This window comes from Centropristis striata, chromosome 17 (genome assembly GCF_030273125.1).
Source record: "Centropristis striata isolate RG_2023a ecotype Rhode Island chromosome 17, C.striata_1.0, whole genome shotgun sequence".
In the NCBI taxonomy this organism is placed as follows: domain Eukaryota; kingdom Metazoa; phylum Chordata; class Actinopteri; order Perciformes; family Serranidae; genus Centropristis; species Centropristis striata.
This window is the reverse complement of record NC_081533.1, coordinates 5906260-5925753: the sequence shown is the minus strand read 5'-3', so window position 1 is coordinate 5925753 and position 19494 is coordinate 5906260. Positions and strand designations below refer to the sequence as shown.

Here is a 19494-nt window from a genome sequence, read left to right as displayed (position 1 = left end):
CTTTGATCTTTGATGTGATTACAGTTACACACACACACACACACGCACGTAATAGCGCACACTCCTCCAGATACATGTTTGACACACACACATTTTGAGGTTAAAGGTCATAGGTTGCTGTATAAATAAATACTTGAAAAGGAATGCTTGTTGTAGGTGTGCTCCTTATATATTATATAGTATCATAACATTACTAGTATTAATAGTTTGAAATCTCTGAAGAATCTCATCATAGTGTACACACACCGGCAGTAGCCCCCGTGGCCCTTTCACAATTTTCCCAGAGGAAATTTTCTAGTTTAGTTCATCATACATTAATCATTGATTATTTATTACTTATTTATGTATACATTTATTTATACATTTTAACTGGGTCTCCTTACTGTTCTCTTTACTAAGAAACTATTTTTTTATTGAGGCATTATTGTGATGTTCCTTTTTCCTGTGGAAGTGGTTTTACTGGCCGGTCTGGAACCAGTCTGGAACCGGTCTGGAACCAGTCTGGAACCGGTCTGGAACCGGTCTGGACCGGGGACTTTTACCCCGCTCATCTATTGGTTGGTGATTGTGTTACGTCACTGAGACTTGAGATAATATCAAACACGTTTGATATTATCCAAGACTAGGAAAAGACTGATATGAAACAGAGCAGATTACTACCTTAAACTGAACCATGGAGATGACGGAGCGCCGTGACTCCAGTAAAACTCCTAGATTTACTAAAGACTTTCAGCTTTTAGTCTTGAACAGTGAAAATAAATAAATACAATTTTAAAAAAAGAAGCAGATTCACAGACAAAGCTGCATTCTATTCATATCTTTTTATTCAACGCCATCTTTAAATAATAAGAATCTGTACATCTCTTAAGCAGGTCTTTGACCATTCATTCCCAAAAGTAATAATAACAATAATATCAATAGTTTCCTTATTAACAACAGTAATACAGTGGAAGTGCTTAACCAGGCAACCAGAAGGGCCGATAGAGATCATACAGCAACAAAAAGGTCAAAGGGCACGGTGTACAACACACACACACACACACACACACAGAGCACGCGCACACACACCCAGCCTCTCACACTGAGCGCGCACACACACACACACACAGCCTCTCACACACAGCCTCTCACACACACACACAGCCTCTCACACACACACACAGCCTCTCACACTGAGCGTGCACACACACACACAGCCTCTCACACACACACACAGCCTCTCACACTGAGCGTGCACACACACAGCCTCTCACACACACACACAGCCTCTCACACTGAGCGTGCACACACACAGCCTCTCACATTGAGTGCGCACACACAGCCTCACACACACACACACACACACACACACTTGTCATAATTAAAGACATTAAAGCAAAATGTCTGTTCATTCAGAAACAGCACCAAACATCAAAAGAGATCGTTGCAGCAGTAATAATACTAAGCTTAACATTCCTCATTTCAGTATCAGTCATAAGAATCTTTACATCAGCAAAATTATACACAATCCAACCAACCAACCCACCAAACGGGCCCCAAACTGGAGTGTTTGAACATGCTGAAGAGTTCTGTGGATCAGTCGAGCGTGCAGGGCGCCTTCAGCCCAGCAGAGGGCGCCCTGCAACAAGTTCCTCCTCCTCATGAGGAGGTTCAGCCTGGAGTAAACCCGTCTGCACCAAGAAGCGTGTGTGGAAAAGAAGCAGGGTATTGCTGCGGTAAAATCTGTGCAAATTCTAAAGAGGACACACTTAATTTCCAGGGAAGAGCTTTTGGTGCAGTTTTTTTTTTTTTTTTTTTAAACTTTCCGGTGCATTTGGTGTCGAGGGGTTGTAGAACCTGATAATGTAATAAATTGCCGATAATGTAATAAAAATCTGCACTTGAGTCCATTGAAAATGTGATAAAACCTGATAATGTAATAGCTTCCCGATAATGTAATAAAGTGCATTTCCCAATAATGTAATTCACTTTTTTTTTTTTTTACCAATAATGTAATAAAGTATAATACCAAGCACCTTTAGATTTCAAGAAGCTGTTGAATGCATTCGTTGTCATGGATACCTCGTTTGTGAAAAACGAATGAACGGGTCAAAAGTTAATAACCATTCAACTTTGACCTGTTGGTGGCGCTAGAGCTCTTGAGCTAGTGTTGCCTTCACAGTATCACCACTTGAACCCAAGTAATGGGTGGTCTGCTGTTAAATTATTACAATATTGGGGAGTTATTACATTATCAGGACTTGGGAAGTGAAGGCTAACCTGATAATGTAATAACCTTCCATTAATGTTGAACTTACTTACATTATTACATTATTGGTAAAAAAAAAAAAGTGTATTACATTATTGGGAAGTTATTACCAAGTATTTTAAGTACTTTAATGAGTTTTTAGAGTGAGTTTGCTAGTTTTTTTATTAGTTTTTATTTTTTGGGAAAATGCTTAGTTTTAGTTTAGTTTTTATTAGTTTTAGTTTTTTTGTAATGGGTGCCAGATTTAAAAAAGTCCCAATAAATGTTTCCTTTATTTCCTTTGTCTGATCCATCTCAGCCCCAATAAGTTTATTAAGTCATAAAACCAGATAAATGAAATAGATTTCGAAAATAGAAAACGAAGGACATTTTCACTATAATTTTAGTTAGTTTTGTAACCACAAAATACAGTTTCAGTTAGTTATCCTTTTTAAAAAAAAACCTCTAGTTTTTATTTTTATTTCAGTGAACGAAGTCCCTGACCCTAAGGTAACCATGGTAACCCTAGCATAAACCTAATGTAACCTTTAACCCTAAAACATCCCTAGTCCCTAACCCTAAGGTAACCACATTTATTACATTATTGAGAAGTTATCGGGAAGTTATTACATTATCAGGTTTTATTACATTTTCAATGGACTCAAGTGCAGGTTTTTACTACATTATCGGGGTTATTACATTATCGGGAATTTATTACATTATCAGGTTCTACAAGGGGTTTCTATGTCTGCGCCCCCGGCAGGGCGAGGCCCGGCTCCAGGCTGGTGGAGGTGGTGGAGGAGGTGGGGGGGGGTGGGGGAGGGGGGCGGGGCCCCCTTGGGCCCCGGACAGAGCAGCCCGCGGGACGCCGCGTGGTCCCCGTTCAGGTTCTTGTAGGGGTTCCTGCGGGGCGGAGCCCGGAGACACATGGAGGGGAAGCGGAGGCCGGCGAGGCAGCAGCCGGGACATGAGACCACCTCCTCCTGGTCCGGGGAGTGACCGCTCCCCGAGCCAAACGGGGAGGAGCCGGCTGGGTCGCAGCGGTAGCCGTTGTTGTTGTTGGCGGCGGAGGAGGAGGTGGAGGAGGAGGAGTGCCACCCCGACGGCCGACCCACCACCACGTTGTTGTTGTCCAGGTGTGAGAGGGGGGGCAGGCACGGGGGCCCGTTGGAGACGGCCGACCCCCAGCCGTTAGAGAGAGGAGGCGTGGCCGGCTGCAGGGGGGAGGAGGAGTCAGAAGGAGGAGGAGGAGGAGAGAGATTGGAGTAAGGAGACGAAGAGCTGTCTTGCGTCTCCGGGGAGCTGGAGCAGTCCATCGGCTCCTCGTCTCCGTCTTTCTCCTGGTCCAGGAGGTCCAGAGACAGAGGGAGTCCCGAGTCGTTCTCCTCCTCCGCCCCGCTTTTCTCCTCCTCTTCGTCTCCTAGCAACCTCTCCTCCTCACTCAGCCCGTTCACCGTGGCCTCCTCCTCGGTGAGGACGGTGTTGGGCGCCGTCGTGAGGTACGGCGGCGGCGTGCAGGGCAGCGAGTGGCAGCGGCGGTGCCTCCTCGGGAGCACGCCACCGCCGCCGTCCGTGTCTGACTCGGAGGCGTCGTCGCAGTCGGGCGGCGGCGGCAGCGTGAAGGTGAGGGAGATGACCGACTTGCTCGGCGTGTCGAACAGCTTGATCTTGCCGCCCTTCAGGTCCTCCCGCTGGGAGAAGGGGTTGACCCGGGCGGGCGCCGCCATGGTAACGGAGGGGGGCGTGTCCGGCGGGTGGAGCATGTCGGATTTGCTGCGGGACAGACGAGGGTCCGACGGGAGGCAGAGGGAGCGTCTCCGGAGAGGACCGACCACCGGAGAAACGGCTTTAATAAGAAAAAGAGCCATAAATCGATTATTTATTAGTTATTTATGTATATTGATACATTTTAACTGGGTCTCCTTACTGTTCTCTTTACTAAGAAACATCTAAATATATGACATCACTACTAGTACTACTACTAGTGATACTTCTATTAATCTGCAGAAATAAAAACATTTATTATTTTCCCTAAACACAAAAGAAATGGAGGAGACTTGGCTATGACACCGACCCGTTACATGCAGCATTTCTGGTTTCATCTCGCTGTTAAATTCTGACTTTCAGGCATTTAAACACAGTTAATGAATGCTTTATAACTGCTATATACATTATAAAAAGATGACAAATATATATATTTTTTAAAAGCTATTTACATGATAAAAACAAGACAAAAATACAATTAAAAAATAGATCTATACATTATGAAAATATGACAAATATATTTTAATATATATTTAAAGCTATTTACATGATACATTTTTTTTTTTACAAAAATACCAATAAAAATAGCTATAAAAGATGACAAAGTTATATTTAAAAAAGCTATTTACATGATAAAAAGAATAAATAAAAATAGCTATATCCATTAAAAGATGACAAAAATATATTAAAAAAATCCATTTACATGATAAAAAAGATGAAAAAAAAACAATAAAGGTACCTATATACATTATAAAAAGATGACAAAAATATATTTAAAAAAGCTATTTACATGATAAAAAGATTGAAAAAATACCAATAAAAATAAATCCATACATTATAAAAAGATGATAAAATATATTTGAAAAAAGCTATTTACATGATAAAAAGAATAAATAAAAATAGCTATATCATTAAAAGATGACAAAAATATATTTAAAAACTCCATTTACATGATTAAAAAGATGAAAAAAACAATAAAAATACCTATATACATTATAAAAAGATGACAAAAATATATTTTAAAAAGCTATTTACATGATAAAAAGATGAAAAAAACAAACAATAAAAAAGCCTCACCTTTGAGTGTTGCTCCGTCCTTCTGCTTCCTCTCCGCCTGTCTCCTCTCCAGCTCCAACACGATTTGAGAGAAAGACGGACGGATCTTTGAATTCATCTGGCAGCAGCAAGACACAAATCCAACCCATTAAACAAGAGCATGAAGGAAAAAGTTACACATTTTAACTCAAATTTGATTTAATTCTGTCTTCCCTAAACCCAAAAGAAATGGAGGACATTTTGCTATGACACCAACCTGTTTCATGTAACATTTCTGGCTTCATCTAGCTGTGAAATTTTGACTTTCGGGCATTTAAACACGTTAAAGAATGCTTTATAACTGCTCTGTTTGCTCCGGCAACAGTTGGCATCTGGTACAAAAAAAAGAGGTAATGCAACCGCTGCTTTGACTGTAGAAACCTGCTACACTGAACTAAAACTATTACAGTATTACACAACAGTCCTGCAATAAAGTCAACCTTTATGACGGTGATAATGTTTATTGTTTTAACCCTTTTGTTTTGCTTTTAAGTGCATAAAAGATCATAAAGGTAAGATAAGATATCCCTTTAGTTAGTCCCACAACAGAGACATTTACACACACAATAGGCAATTAAAAAAACCCTGAAAAGCATTAATTGTTATTTCGTCAGTTCAGTTCAGGTTAAACGTCATGTAAACGCTGGTTTTGTTCAGGCTGTTCTACAGATTCTGTTAAATTGTGTTGCACCTAGAGGAGAGCTGACATGAAGCACAACTTCTGCAGATTTTCACTGGCACAAATAGTTTTATATATATATATACACACACAAGACTTGATCTGGCAGCTATGAGGAGATCAGAGAAGGCAGAGTGAGTGAGTGTGTGTGTGTGTGCGTGTGTGTGCGTGTGTGTGTGTCTTACATTACAGCAGGCGATGGCCAGTTCCAGGAAGTGAGGAGGACAGTCTCCTGCCATCTGCGTGAAGGTCTCCACATCCAGACCAAAGTCCTGCACAGAAACACAGGATTTAAAAAAAAAAAAAAAATTATAAATGAGACAAGATTAATTTTATTGCTTCCACATCAGGGAAGCGACTTATTACAGTGACTCAAAAAAAAAGTGAGTGAGTGAAAATAAAAGATTAAAAAAGAAAAAAAAAAAGAAACAAAAATGGCTTTACATTAAAGAAAATAGCAATCAAATTAATAGCTATATACATAGAAGGATTACAAAAATAATAAAACTAGCTATACATAATAAAAAGACTACAAAAAAACTAATACGAAAAATAGCTATATACAAAAGAAAATACTAATCAAATTAATAGCTATATACATGATAAAAAGATAACAAAAACAGATTTTAAAAAGTAATTTACATAATAAAAACAAGACAAAAATATCAATAAAATAGCTATATATGATAAAAAGATGACAAAAATGTATTTTGAAAAAAGCTTTTTACATAATAAAGACAAGACAAAAATAAAAATAAAATACAAATTAATTTTTTTTTAAATTGCTGTATAAATAAAAACAAAATACCAATAAAATATAAGACATATACATAATAAAAAGATGACAAAAATACCAATAAAAAAGCTATATGCATTATAAAAATGTGAGAAAAATACAAAAAAATAGCTATATACATAATAAGATGACAAAAATATATTTTAAAAAATCTATTTACATGATAAAAAAGACAAAAATACCAATAAAATATTAGCGATAGAAAAAAGACATAGATAAAAAGACTACAAAAATATAAATAAAAAGAGCTTTATACATAAGACAAAAATACAAATAGCTAATTTATCATGTATATAGCTATCGACACTCTACACCTTTCACCTTTCACAGCTATGCTTATGACGGACACGGTGAATATAAATATAATTGCACAGGATATTGCAAGTGGTGACGGAGACAACATCAATAAACTAAATGAATGAGGGTTTACATTCATGCGTTTGTTCTATAAATTATTTATTTTACTGGACGGCTCTGTGGCTTCAGCTGCTGTACTGTTCAATGACCACAAGGGGGCGAAATGCTCCTCCAGGCTTTCAGTTTGGGTTTAACACTGATGCTGTGTCCCAAATCCATAATACATACTAATTGTGCACAGTTTGTAATTTATTATTATGTATGCTGGAACTACAGCCATTGTTCCAACAACAAATGGTGCAAAACATGCACCAAGAGATGTCAAATGTGGAGAAAAGAGGAAGCAAAATGTTACATTTGTTTAATTTATTACTTTGTTTCTGAAGCCTTTTCCTTTTCACCACCATCTGCAATTTGTTTTTCATTGTTTGCAGCTGGGAGCAGCTTCCCTTTCTGTCTCTGCATTGCAGCATATGCAAAAATAAAAAAAAAAGCTGTTTTTATACCAGCTGTTGTGAAATGACTTGTCTGTTATGATCTCTGTACATGTAAACAGACAAAACCATGAAGGCTCTTCAGCAGGAAGCATTTATTTCAGAACGTGCAATCTTCTTTCGAGATAAGAAAGTCAGCTTCCTGTTTTAAGATGACAATCTGTAGATATTTTGTAATCCGACTGCTGTTTTACACAACTTTTAAAATAATCTCTGACAAAACTGTCGCTTTATTTTGACAGTCAGGTGCTTTTGAAACACTGACGGGCAGTTAAATGAAACAGAAACTGAGCTGGATAATCGAATAACGGTTTTATAATGTACAGAATTATATAACGAGGCTCTGTGACGTGAGACGAGCACCAGATGATGAGCATGTGATGAAAACAGAGTTATGTGTTATTAATGATGAGGTGTTGTCATGGTTACCTCGGTGCGGGGCAGGATGTCGGGGTCGGCCTGGATCCTCCCGATGACCTCACACAGGATGATCCCGTACGCAAACACATCCACCTAGAGAGAGGAGGAGGAGGAGGAGGAGGAGGAGGAGGAGGAGGAGGAGGTCAAAGAGATGCACAAAACAGAGTTTTTAGGCTTTAATTTAACCAAACTCCAATAAAAGTTGAATACATTTTTGTTGATCTTCAGCCATCTTTGTCAGTTTGTGGTCAGTATCTGCAGATGAACGTGGCAACATGAACACCGTTAATCTGCATATAATACTCCACTGAAATGGCACCAAAAGGCAATGTTTCCCTCAGGAATTTGTGTCTTTTTTGGTCATTTTATGTCTTTTTTAAAGTTATTTGGGGTTTTTTTGGGTCATTTTGTGCCTTTTTGGTCAGTTTGTGTCTGTTTAAAGAAATTTAGTGTTTTTTCAGTCATTTAGTGTCTTTTTTGGTCATTTTGTGTCTTTTTTGGTCATTTTGCGTCTTTTTTAGTGATTTTGTATCTTTTTTCTGTCATTTTGTGTCTTTTTTTAGTGATTTTGTATCTTTTTTTCTGTCATTTTGTGTCTTTATTTTTAGTAATTTTGTGTCTTTTGTTAATTTTGTGTCTTTTTTTGTTAATTTTGTGTCTTTTGGTCATTTTGTGTCTTTTTTTTAGTAATTTTGTGTCTTTTTAAGTAATTTCCTTTTTTCTGTCATTTTGTGTCTTTTTTTAGTAATTTTGTGTCTTTTTCTGGGCATTTTGTGTCTTTTTTAAAGTAATATCGTTTTTTTTTGGTAATTTTGTGTCTTTTTTGGTCATTTTGTGTCTTTTTTTGGTCATTTTGTGTCTTTTTAAGTAATTTAGTTTTTTTCTGTCATTTTGTCTCTTCTTTTAGTAATTTTGTGTCTTTTTTTGGTCATTTTGATACTGCCTCCATTGGCCCCCAGGTAATTTGAGTTTCAGACCCCTGCTCTATAGGTTACAACTGCATGTGATTTATGAGAAATGTATGTGGTTTATGTGGGTCGTGTTTCATGTTGGTTCTTTTTTCAGTATGACTTTAAAACCTGCACCACATTGTGGATGTGGTTAATGCTGATTAGTAGCTTCCTGTCAGCTCCGACAGGCTGCAAAATGTCTTTATCATCCTTTAAAAGCAGCCGTCAGGACGTCCAGCAGCCTCTTACATAACCACATTCCTGTTTGCCTTCCACATAATAACTGATGTATTAAATATTTATTGCTGTGGGGTTACACTGGGTTTATGTCACCACGGCCACCGTGGACCTTGAACTCTCACAGAACAATGTGCGGCTGAAAGGGAGCGAGGCTGAGATCTGTCAGTACCTTCTCATTATACAGCTCTCCTCGCAGCACCTCCGGGGCCATCCAGTAGGGGGAGCCCACCACAGCCAGCGGCTCCTGGTCCTCCTCCTCACTGCAGAGACCAGGGGACACAGACAGACGAGGATTCATGTCAAAACAGCACTTTATATGAAGCTTTTCACACGGTTTCACGTCTAAAAGTCTTATTATTGTCAAGTTAAACCTCTCAAGTCCAGGAGATTTTGGTTCAAATTTGTCAACTTCCTCTGTATTAATTTCTGTCTCTGTTCAGCATCTTTCAGTCTGTCCTTACATCACATGCATGGCTCCTTTTTCTCCACGCAAACTTGTCAGATTTTTTATTTTAACTCTCTGGAGCGTCCAAAAGCATCAAATCCAGACTTCTTCATGACATCCAGACTAGAAAACAAAGCAGCGTGGAGCCCTGCTGTAAATTTGCCTCTAAAGTTCTGGCTAAGTGCTGGTAAATAGTTCAATTTGTATAACATGTGGAGACCCAATTTTATTTTTACAATATTCACGACATGTGTGGGCACTTGGAAAAATGTTTAATATATAAATCAAATTTTTATTCAAATTTTTGGAAATTCGGAAAGTTCAAATTTCAATGATAGCTTTTTTCTTTACATTTAAAGTTTCTTCTTACGATAAATTATGCATTTTTGGCAATTGTTTAAAAAATATTTCAATCCCGGGTTCAGAGGATTAACAGATGATTTCTAGTTACGAATATTAACTGAAAATCTGTTTACACAGAGCTGAGAGGAGAGGACAGTCCCCTGTCCTCTCCTGTTGTAAAGATGCAAATAGTTCAATATGTAATGTATAGCATGTGAAGCCCAAAAAATATTTTTCCAATATTCATGACACTTGTGGGCCCCTGGAAAAGTGTTGTACATATAAATTCAATTTTTTTCCAATTTAAAAAAAATAATTTATCAGAGAAATTCAACATGCGTTCTGTGTTATTCTGCACAAAACACATTTTTTAAACCATTATTGTGCTGATTTCAACGGCTTCAAATGAAACAATGTTGCCGTCATGTAAAAGAAAGCTTTGGATCAACAACTACATAACAAACAACAACAACAACAACAACAACACAGATATATTTTGTTTGTATCCAGACTTCACAGAACAAATTCCTGACAGTGATGCAACAGATAAGCAAAATGATTCGACAAGAACAGTCAAGTTAGACAGGCATCACGCTCCATTTCATTAACACAGAACCCAATCACAGAGACAGACGGAGGGTGTTTAGGGTCAAACCCGGCTCTGTGTGTGTGTGTGTGTGTGTGTGTGTGTGTGTGTGTGTGTGTGTGTGTGTGTGTGTGCGCACTTCCTCTGTATCTAAGAAACCGCAGTGTGTTTTCAGTTATGTTGAGATATCGTTGTGCAATTTTAGGTGAATAAAAAGGAAGGAAAACAAGAGTGTGCAAGGACAACGTGCACAAACGCACATAGACACACACACACACATTCTTGTCCTATCTTTGTGAGGACCCTCATTGTAATAGTGAATTCCCTTGCAAGACTATAATAGTTTTGGATTTTTCATTAGTTTTAGTTTTAATTTTGTTGTGAATTTTTGTTTTCAAATTCATTTAGTTTTAATTAGTTTTAGAGTGAGTTAAATGCTTTAGTTTTAGTTTTGTTTTTACTCGTTTTAGTTTTTTGTAATGAGGTATTTGGTCACAGTGAATGTTACCTTTATTTCCTTTGTCTTATCCATCTTCATTATGTATGAAAAAAAGTTGACAAAGACGAAAACGAAGGACATTTTCACTATAATTTTAGTTAGTATTGTAACCACACAATACAGTTTCAGTTAATTATCATCATCATGTAACCTTTAACCCTTAAAACAAAGTCTGAAATCTAAAAAAAGCCTTTAAAAGAAGTGAGGACCGGCCGAAAAATGTCCTCACTTTGTTGGTTAAAAACGTGTCCTGGTCCTCACTATGTAGGAAGTACAAGAACACACACACACACACACACAGACACACACACACACAGACACACAGACACACACACAGACACACACACAGACACACACACAGACACACACACACACCCTGCTGGCAGATACTTCCTTTCTGCGCTATTTCCATCTGCTACTGTGGGCCATGATACTGCAAAAACACAGAGCGAGGGAAGTGATGGCAGAGGGAAAGATGAGGAGCCGAGACGCTCAAAAACGTAAACAGCATTTGGAGAAGTGGACACGGACAGAAAGGAGAAACAGAAAGAAATAAAAGAAAAAACCTCAACTGAAAACTGCTAATGAAGAGAAATAGTAAAGAAAAGAGTCCAGAGGAATGATGACAGGACAGTAAAGGACAAGTTGTTATGAGCAGCAGAGGAAAAACGGAGGAGGAGGAAGACTGGAATAGTTTGACCTTATTTGGAGAGCTTCTCCTTAACCTGCTTCATCTCCTCGCCTCCTCTCCTTCCATCCTTCCTCCCTTACTTCCTTCTTTCCTCCATGCCACAAGCACAGCGGTAGCGCTCCAACACAAACATTCAAGAAGTCAACATCGTCTATTCTCTGTTCACACTCACACAGGATGCCACAGTGTTTGACTAATTATGTCTTTTTTGGTCATTTTGTGAATTTTTTGGTAATTTTGTGTCTTTTTAAAGTAATTTTGTGTCTTTTTTTAGTATTTTGTGTCTGTTTTTTGTCATTTTGTGTATTTTTTTGTAATTTTGTGTCTTTTTTTAAATTTTGTGTCTTTTTTGGTCATTTTGTGTATTTTTTGTCATTTTATGTCTTTTTAAAGTAATTTAGTGTTTTTTCAGTCATTTTGTGTCTTTTTTGTAATTTTGTCTTTTTTGGTCATTTTGTGTCTTTTTTTGTATTTTGTGTCTTTCGGGGTCATTTTGTGTCTTTTTTTGGTCATTTTGAGTCTTTTTTTGTCATTTTGAGTCTTTTTTTTGTCATTTTGCATCTTTCTTTTGTAATTTTGTCTTTTGGTCATTTTGTGGGGGGGTTTTTTGGTCATTTTGTGTCTTTTTTTGGTCATTTTGTGTCTTTTTTGGTCATTTTGAGTCTTTTTTTGTCATTTTGAGTCTTTTTTTGTCATTTTGCATCTTTCTTTTGTAATTTTGTCTTTTTTTGGTCATTTGAGTCTTTTTTTGTCATTTTGAGTCTTTTTTTGGTCATTTTGCATCTTTCTTTTGTAATTTTGTCTTTTTTTGGTCATTTTTGTGTCTTTTTTTTGTCGTTTTGTGTCTTTTTTTGGACATTTTGTGTCTTTTTTGGGGGTCATTTTTTGTCTTTTTTTTAGTATATTGTGTCTTTTTTGGGGTCATTTTGTGTCTTTTTTGGGGTCATTTTGTGTCTTTTTTTGGTCATTTTTTGTCTTTTTTTGGTCATTTTGAGTCTTTTTTTGTCATTTTGAGTCTTTTTTTTGTCATTTTGAGTCTTTTTTGTCATTTTGCATCTTTCTTTTGTAATTTTGTCTTTTTTTGGTCATTTTGTGGGTTTTTTTTTGGTCATTTTGTGTCTTTTTTTGGTCATTTTGAGTCTTTTTTTTGGTCATTTTGAGTCTTTTTTTTGGTCATTTTGAGTCTTTTGTCATTTTGAGTCTTTTTTTTGTCATTTTGCATCTTTCTTTTGTAATTTTGTCTTTTTGTGGTCATTTTGTGTTTTTTTTTTGGTCATTTTGAGTCTTTTTTTTGGTCATTTTGAGTCTTTTTTTGGTCATTTTGCATCTTTCTTTTGTAATTTTGTCTTTTTTTGGTCATTTTGTGTCCTTTTTTTGGTCATTTTGTGTCCTTTTTTTGGTCATTTTGTGTCTTTTTTTGGACATTTTGTGTCTTTTTTTTGGGTCATTTTGTGTCTTTTTTTTGTCATTTTGTGTCTTTTTTTCCTTCTTTCCTTCATGCCACAAGCACAGCGGTAGCGCTCCAACACAAACATTCAAGAAGTCTCGTCAACATCGTCCATTCTCTGTTCACACTCCGCTACAGGATGCAACAGTGTTTGACTCAAATATTAAAGCAAACATGCCCTTGAAAAACACAATTCACCAGCTGCTGTTGAAACAGAGACCGGAGCAAACAGAGGCTGCATGATTCATAGCTGCAGGTATGCAAAAAATAAATAAAAAAACAAAAACACTCAGGTGGAAGCTTGGCCAATGACCTGAGAAGTAAGTTGCAGTTTGCAAGCTAAAAGTTGCAAGAACAAAAATAAAAAACACAGGACTACAAGAGTATTAATTGGAGCAAAAAAAACTTACTGTATCAAACCTTGCTAGCATGAATTACTGAGTTTAATTTTATCCCAAATTTATTTAAAACACATTTAAATATGCACGATTACTGTGAAAACTAACCTCATGTCTCTTTGGGGGTTAAAACATAAAACATTGAACTCCTTGACGTTTTCTTTACAGTTTAATCTCATTTAATGATCCTTAGTTTTGAAGGGTAGTCTCTTTTCTTCCTTTCAAAATAAAAGTGTCCGTTATCAAAACAGGCTTTTGCATAGTACTGTATATATATATTTTTTATTTTGCCCATGTATGAATTTTTTACTGTATTTCCTCCTCTAACCCTGTTTTTGAATTTAGTTTTTATTATTATTTTATTGTTTTTTATTTATTAATAATAATAATAATAATAATACATTTTATTTGGAGGCGCCTTTCTTGGCACTCAAGGACACCGTACAAAAAGATAGAAAAGATTCAGCAATAAAATACAATAAAATACACAGAATTAATAACAATACAATACAAAAGATAGATTGGACAGGGTAATTGTGATCAGAGGGAATAAGCAGTTTTAAACAGATGTGTTTTGAGTTGTGATTTGAAATGGGGGAGTGAGTCAATGTTCCTGAGTTGGGGTGGTAGTGAGTTCCAGAGGCGGGGAGCAGAGCGGCTGAATGCTCTGCTCCCCATGGTGGTGAGACGGGCGGAGGGGACAGACAGGTGTATTGAGGAAGAGGATCTGAGGGAACGGGAGGGAGTGGGAACATGGAGGAGGTCAGACAGATATGGGGGGGCGAGGTTGTGGATAGCCTTGAAAGTTACCAGGAGGACTTTGTATTGAATGCGGAACTGAACCGGGAGCCAGTGGAGCTGTTGGAGGACAGGGGTGATGTGGTGGATAGAGGCGGTTCTTGTAATGATGCGGGCAGCTGAATTCTGGACCAGTTGAAGTTTATGGAGTGATTTTTGAGGGAGGCCAAAGAGGAGAGAGTTGCAATAATCCAGACGGGAAGTGACGAGGCTGTGGACGAGGATGGCAGCAGTGTGGGGGGTAAGGGAGGGGCGGAGGCGATTGATGTTTCGTAGATGGAAGTAGGCAGACCGGGTAATGTTGTTGATGTGGGATTGAAAGGATAGTGTACTGTCCAGGATGACACCCAGACTCTTAACCTGGGGGGATGGTGAAACAGAGGAGTTGTCGATGTTGAGGGAAAAGCTGTCGGTTTTGGATAGAGTGGATTTTGTGCCAATGAGAAGAACCTCTGTTTTATTACTGTTTAGTTTAAGGAAGTTTGAGGTGAACCAGGTTCTTATTTCAGAGATGCAATCGGTGAGGGAGGTGGGCGGGAGAGAGGACGAGGGTTTGGTGGTGAGGTAGAGCTGGGTGTCATCGGCGTAGCAATGGAAGTGAATGTTAAATTTTCGGAAGATATTGCCGAGGGGAAGGAGGTAGATGATGAAGAGGAGGGGCCCCAGGACAGAGCCCTGGGGCACACCTGAGGTGACGGAGGAGGGGATGGATTTGTGCGACTTGAGTTGAATGAAGTGAGTGCGGCCAGAGAAGTATGATGTGAACCAGTCCAGGGAGGTGTGGGTGATGCCAATGGAAGAGAGCCTGCTGAGGAGGGTGGTGTGACAGATGGTATCAAAGGCTGCACTCAGGTCGAGGAGGATGAGGATGGTGAGGAGTCCGGAATCAGATGCCATAAGGAGGTCATTGGTGATTTTGATGAGTGCTGTTTCGGTGCTATGGAGTGGACGGAAACCAGACTGGAACTGTTCATACAGATTATTGTGGGATAGGTGAGAGTGGAGCTGGGAGGCAACAGTTTTTTCTAGGATTTTGGAGATGAAGGGTAGATTGGAGATAGGGCGGAGGTTGTTGAAGTTGGATGGGTCAGCGCCAGGTTTTTTCAGGGTTGGGGTAATGGCAGCAGTTTTGAAGGGTGTAGGGACGGTTCCAGTGGTGAGAGAGGAGTGGATGATGGCAGAAATGAGGGGGACCAGAGAAGGGAGGCAGGCTTTGACAAATTGTGTGGGCAGGGGGTCCAGTTGACAGGTGGATGGCTTGGATGTCCGGATGAGTTCTGAGATTTCTGAGAGAGTGGGGAGCTGGAAGGAGCAGAGTGGGTGGGTGGGTGGGGGAAGGTCAGCTGAGGTGCTGAGGTGAGGCAGTGATCCGAGGTTCTGGTGGATGTTTTTTATTTTTTCAGTGAAAAAGGACATAATGGCATTGCAGGAGGAGGTTGTGTATAAGTGAGGGGGGAGAGAGTCCTGGGGTTTGGTGATATTGTTAAGTAGGGAGAACAGTGACTTTGAGTTTCCTTCATTGGCGGTGATTAAACTGGAGTAGTAGTGGGTTTTTGTGCTGGCAATGGAGTCCTTATAGCGTAATGTGTGGTTATTGTACATGTCTTTGTGTATGGTGAGACCAGTTTTCTTGTGGAGTCGTTCAAGTTGCCGACCTTTGGATTTCATGAGGCGAAGATCGGGGGTGAACCAGGGGGCGGAGACGGTGAAGGAAACAGACCTGTTTTTTAACGGAGCAAGAGAGTCAAGAATATTATGGAGTCCATTGTTGTAGTGATAAACCAGATCATCAGGGGTGGATAGATTATGGATGTCAAGGAGGCCGGAGGAGTGAATAATTGAAGTGAGAGTGGCGGGGTTAATATTCTTTATATTCCGGTAAGAGATGAGGCGTGGTGTTTTAGAGATTGAGAGAGTGAGTTTCACTGTAAATGAGAGGAGAAAGTGGTCAGTTATGGGGAGATCATCAGCGGTTATGTCCAGAGGGGTGACACCAGAGCAGCAGATTAGATCCAGAATATGTCCTTTGGAGTGTGTGGGAATGGTGGTGTGTTGCTGTAATCCAAAACTCTCTAGGCAGGATGTGAAGTCTTTGGTAAGTGGCAGATTGGTATTGTCCATGTGGATATTGAAATCCCCCAGCAGTATAATGTTTGGTGAGTGAGAGGATAGATGGGTGAGGAAAGCAGCAAAGTCAGTTAAAAAGTTACTATTGGGTTTTGGGGGGCGGTAGACAGTAGCAATGATGGTTGGAGTGGGACCAGACAGTTTACAGACAGACGACTCAAACGTGGTGGAGACGGGCACAGATTCCGGCGAGACTTTCCAGGTCTCGCGGTAAAATATCGCGAGACCTCCTCCCCGACCAGAGCCGCGGGGTTGACAGGTGTAAACAAACCCACGAGGAGTGGATTCGTTGAGTTGGGAGTAGTCCTGGGGCTGTTGCCACGTCTCGGTTAAACAGAGAAAGTCTAGCTTACGGTCTGTGATGATGTCCTGGATGAGATGTCCCTTGCCTGTCAGTGAGCGGATGTTGAGTAGAGCGAAGTTGAGTGGAGAGCTGTCGCAGCTGGTGGTGGTGTTAGCCGACCGGGCTAGGCGGGCTAACACGCTGTGGTCGACAGCCCGGCTGGTGGAGTGTGGAGGGCGATGAGTCCGGCGTCGGGAACTGGACCAGATGGATTTTATTGCTGTTGAGGTGTTGTGGTGAAAGTTCCGACGGGACCCTCGGTGGATGTATCTCTGGCGGGGCTGGAAGATGATGTCCGGGTGGAGGTGAAGAGTCTCTGGCGTTGGTCCAGGCAGGTGATGGCGCAGCCGGAGCAGGTCAGTGGCCGAGTACTGGATTAGACCCGCCACTGGCAGGTGGACGGGCAGTACAAAGAGCCAGACAGAGACAAACAGGATGTATGTCCTACCGGCCCACATTGTGGACGAGGACTCAGGCAGCGCTGACGGCCAGAAAACGCCAGGTGAGGATCACACCGGGACAAGACAGGTGAGCGAAAAGTGACAGCTCACGTAAACGATAGTGCCAGCAGTTTTTAAAAGTATTCCAGAATGATCGCAGTTTCACTGTCCGATTAGATCATAGCAACATAAAATAGCCTGGAACGTTAAAAGTTGAAAAGTTACCGACGAGCAGCGGCAGCTAGTATTACTATATTTGTGTATGATTTTATTGTATTTTAATAACTGAAAGCACTTTGGTAACCTGAGGTTGTTTTCAAATGTGCTCTATAAATAAACTTTGGCTTGACTTTCAAAATAAAAGCGTCCATTATCAAAACAGGCTTTTGCACAGTACTGTTTTGCTTTTATTTTGCCTATGTATGCATGTTTTATACATACTGGAGTATATATAAAAACATAGGGATTAATTCATTAATCGATTAATTGATCGTTAGCGTTATAGATGCTGAGTCGGCAGGTTTCCCTGGTCGAAGCGTGAGTGAAACATCATTCTGGGCTCGTTTGCAGCTGGATGAGCGTACGTTTTAATTTAGCATCAACACTGAAGTTTCATTTTTCTGTTCACTGCTTTTCCAACCTGACAGACACACACTACTTGTGTAAACACAAAAAGGTGGCCGGGGCACAAACAGACAGCAGAAACACACACCACACACACACACACACAAAGTGCAGGCCAGGTTACCGTGGCAGCTGTCTCGTCTCAGGGAGTATTTACTAAATGAGATCAGATGGAGCGAGGAGGAGGAGGAGGAGGAGGAGGAGCTAATGGTCTTCACATGTGGGCAGAGACTCTGATGCTCCGGTCTGTTGGATCTCTTTATTGTTATTAATTTACTGGCTGACTTGTGACCCGTTTATGGAGAAACAACTCTCAGAAAAGAAGACAAACTGTCTAAATCACGGGTCTCAAACTGGCGGCCCGCAGGCCAATTGTGGCCCTCGTGACGATATTTTGTGGCCCCCACCTTGATATGAAAGTTTAATGTGAGTTTTATATGAATGTTGTGTGTGGAAGGTCCCTTTAATTACTTTTTTTTTGGGTAATTTTGTGTCTTTTTTTGGGCAATTTTGTTTCTTTTTTGGGTCATTTTGTTTCTTTTTTAAGTAATTTATTTATTTTTGTGTCATTGTGTGTCTTTTTTTGGCCAATTTGTATCTTTTTTTGGTCATTTTGAGTGTCATTTTGTATAATTTTGTGTCTTTTTTAAATAATTTTGTGTCTTTTTTTGGTAATTCTGTGTCTTTTTTTGGTCATTTTGTTTCTTTTAAGTAATTTAGTTTTTTTTCTGTCATTTCATCAAACTGTAAAAAAATAAATTATTGTTGGATTTTTTCACATTTCTGATGTCTTTCAATGAATTGTGTGACAAATGCTTCGGTTAAGAAAAATAACTAAGGTTTAAATAATGATATTTAATCTTAATCGTTTTATTCTACATGCCTCTTTTAAAATGTTGCTAAAAATAAACCGTATGCACTAATCAGATTCTGTAAAAAACATTAAATTCTGCGCTCCTCTGTGCAACTGTAAAGTCATGATTGACTCTGCTGAGACATATTCACGGAAAATCAGACAGAACAGCAGGCTGTTTACACAGATTAGAGAGGAGAGGACAGGAGAGGCTGTAAGTAGAAGTTGTAAAATTGTTAATAATTAAATATGTAAACCATGTGGAGACCCAATTTTATTTTTCCAAAATCCATGACACTTGTGGGCACTTGGAATAAAATATAATTTATATACAAAACACTTTTCCAATTTATAAAAAATAATTTGTCAGATAAATTCTACTTGCATTTTTTCTTGTTTTATGTCATTCTAACGTTTATTAAATGATATTTAATCTTAATCGCTGTATTCTACATGCCTCTTTTAAAATGTTGCTAAAAATAAACAGTATGCACTAATCAGATCTTGTAAAAAACATTAAATTCTGCGCTCCTCTGTCTCAGCAGAGTCAATCTTGGCTTAAATGTTGCACAAACGCTCACGTGACAAAAATTCACTGAAACTAATTAATTTAACTTGAAATTTATTTATTTTTTCCTCCCTGAATTATTGCATTATAACTGTGATTCTGCACAAAAGGCATTTTTGAGTTCTTCCCACTTCTAGCCATGATTGTGCTGATTCCACAGAGCTGCAGGACTTACATACTGCAGCAAAAAAACAAGGCCACAGTGAGTAAAATGTGACAGGGGGAAGAAAAGAAAGAAAAAAAGCGCCCTGAAACTGCTCGAGGTTCAGAGGGTTTTGTAAATGTGCCAGTTTGAGCCAGCTGGATACTTT

The 19494-nt window shown here is 39.2% G+C and overlaps 1 protein-coding gene across 1 annotated transcript in view; it reads right to left on the bottom strand.

The window, feature by feature from the left end:
- Positions 1–805: 805 nt before the first annotated feature.
- tesk1b (testis associated actin remodelling kinase 1b) overlaps positions 806–19494 on the bottom strand; it is a 55306-nt gene continuing 36617 nt past the window's right edge. The window contains 6 exon segments of the mRNA XM_059354220.1: positions 806–3035; positions 3037–4073; positions 5069–5165; positions 5951–6037; positions 7842–7925; positions 9192–9282. Of these exon segments, the coding sequence (XP_059210203.1) occupies positions 2970–3035; positions 3037–4073; positions 5069–5165; positions 5951–6037; positions 7842–7925; positions 9192–9282 (1462 nt within the window). The 3' untranslated portion in view covers positions 806–2969.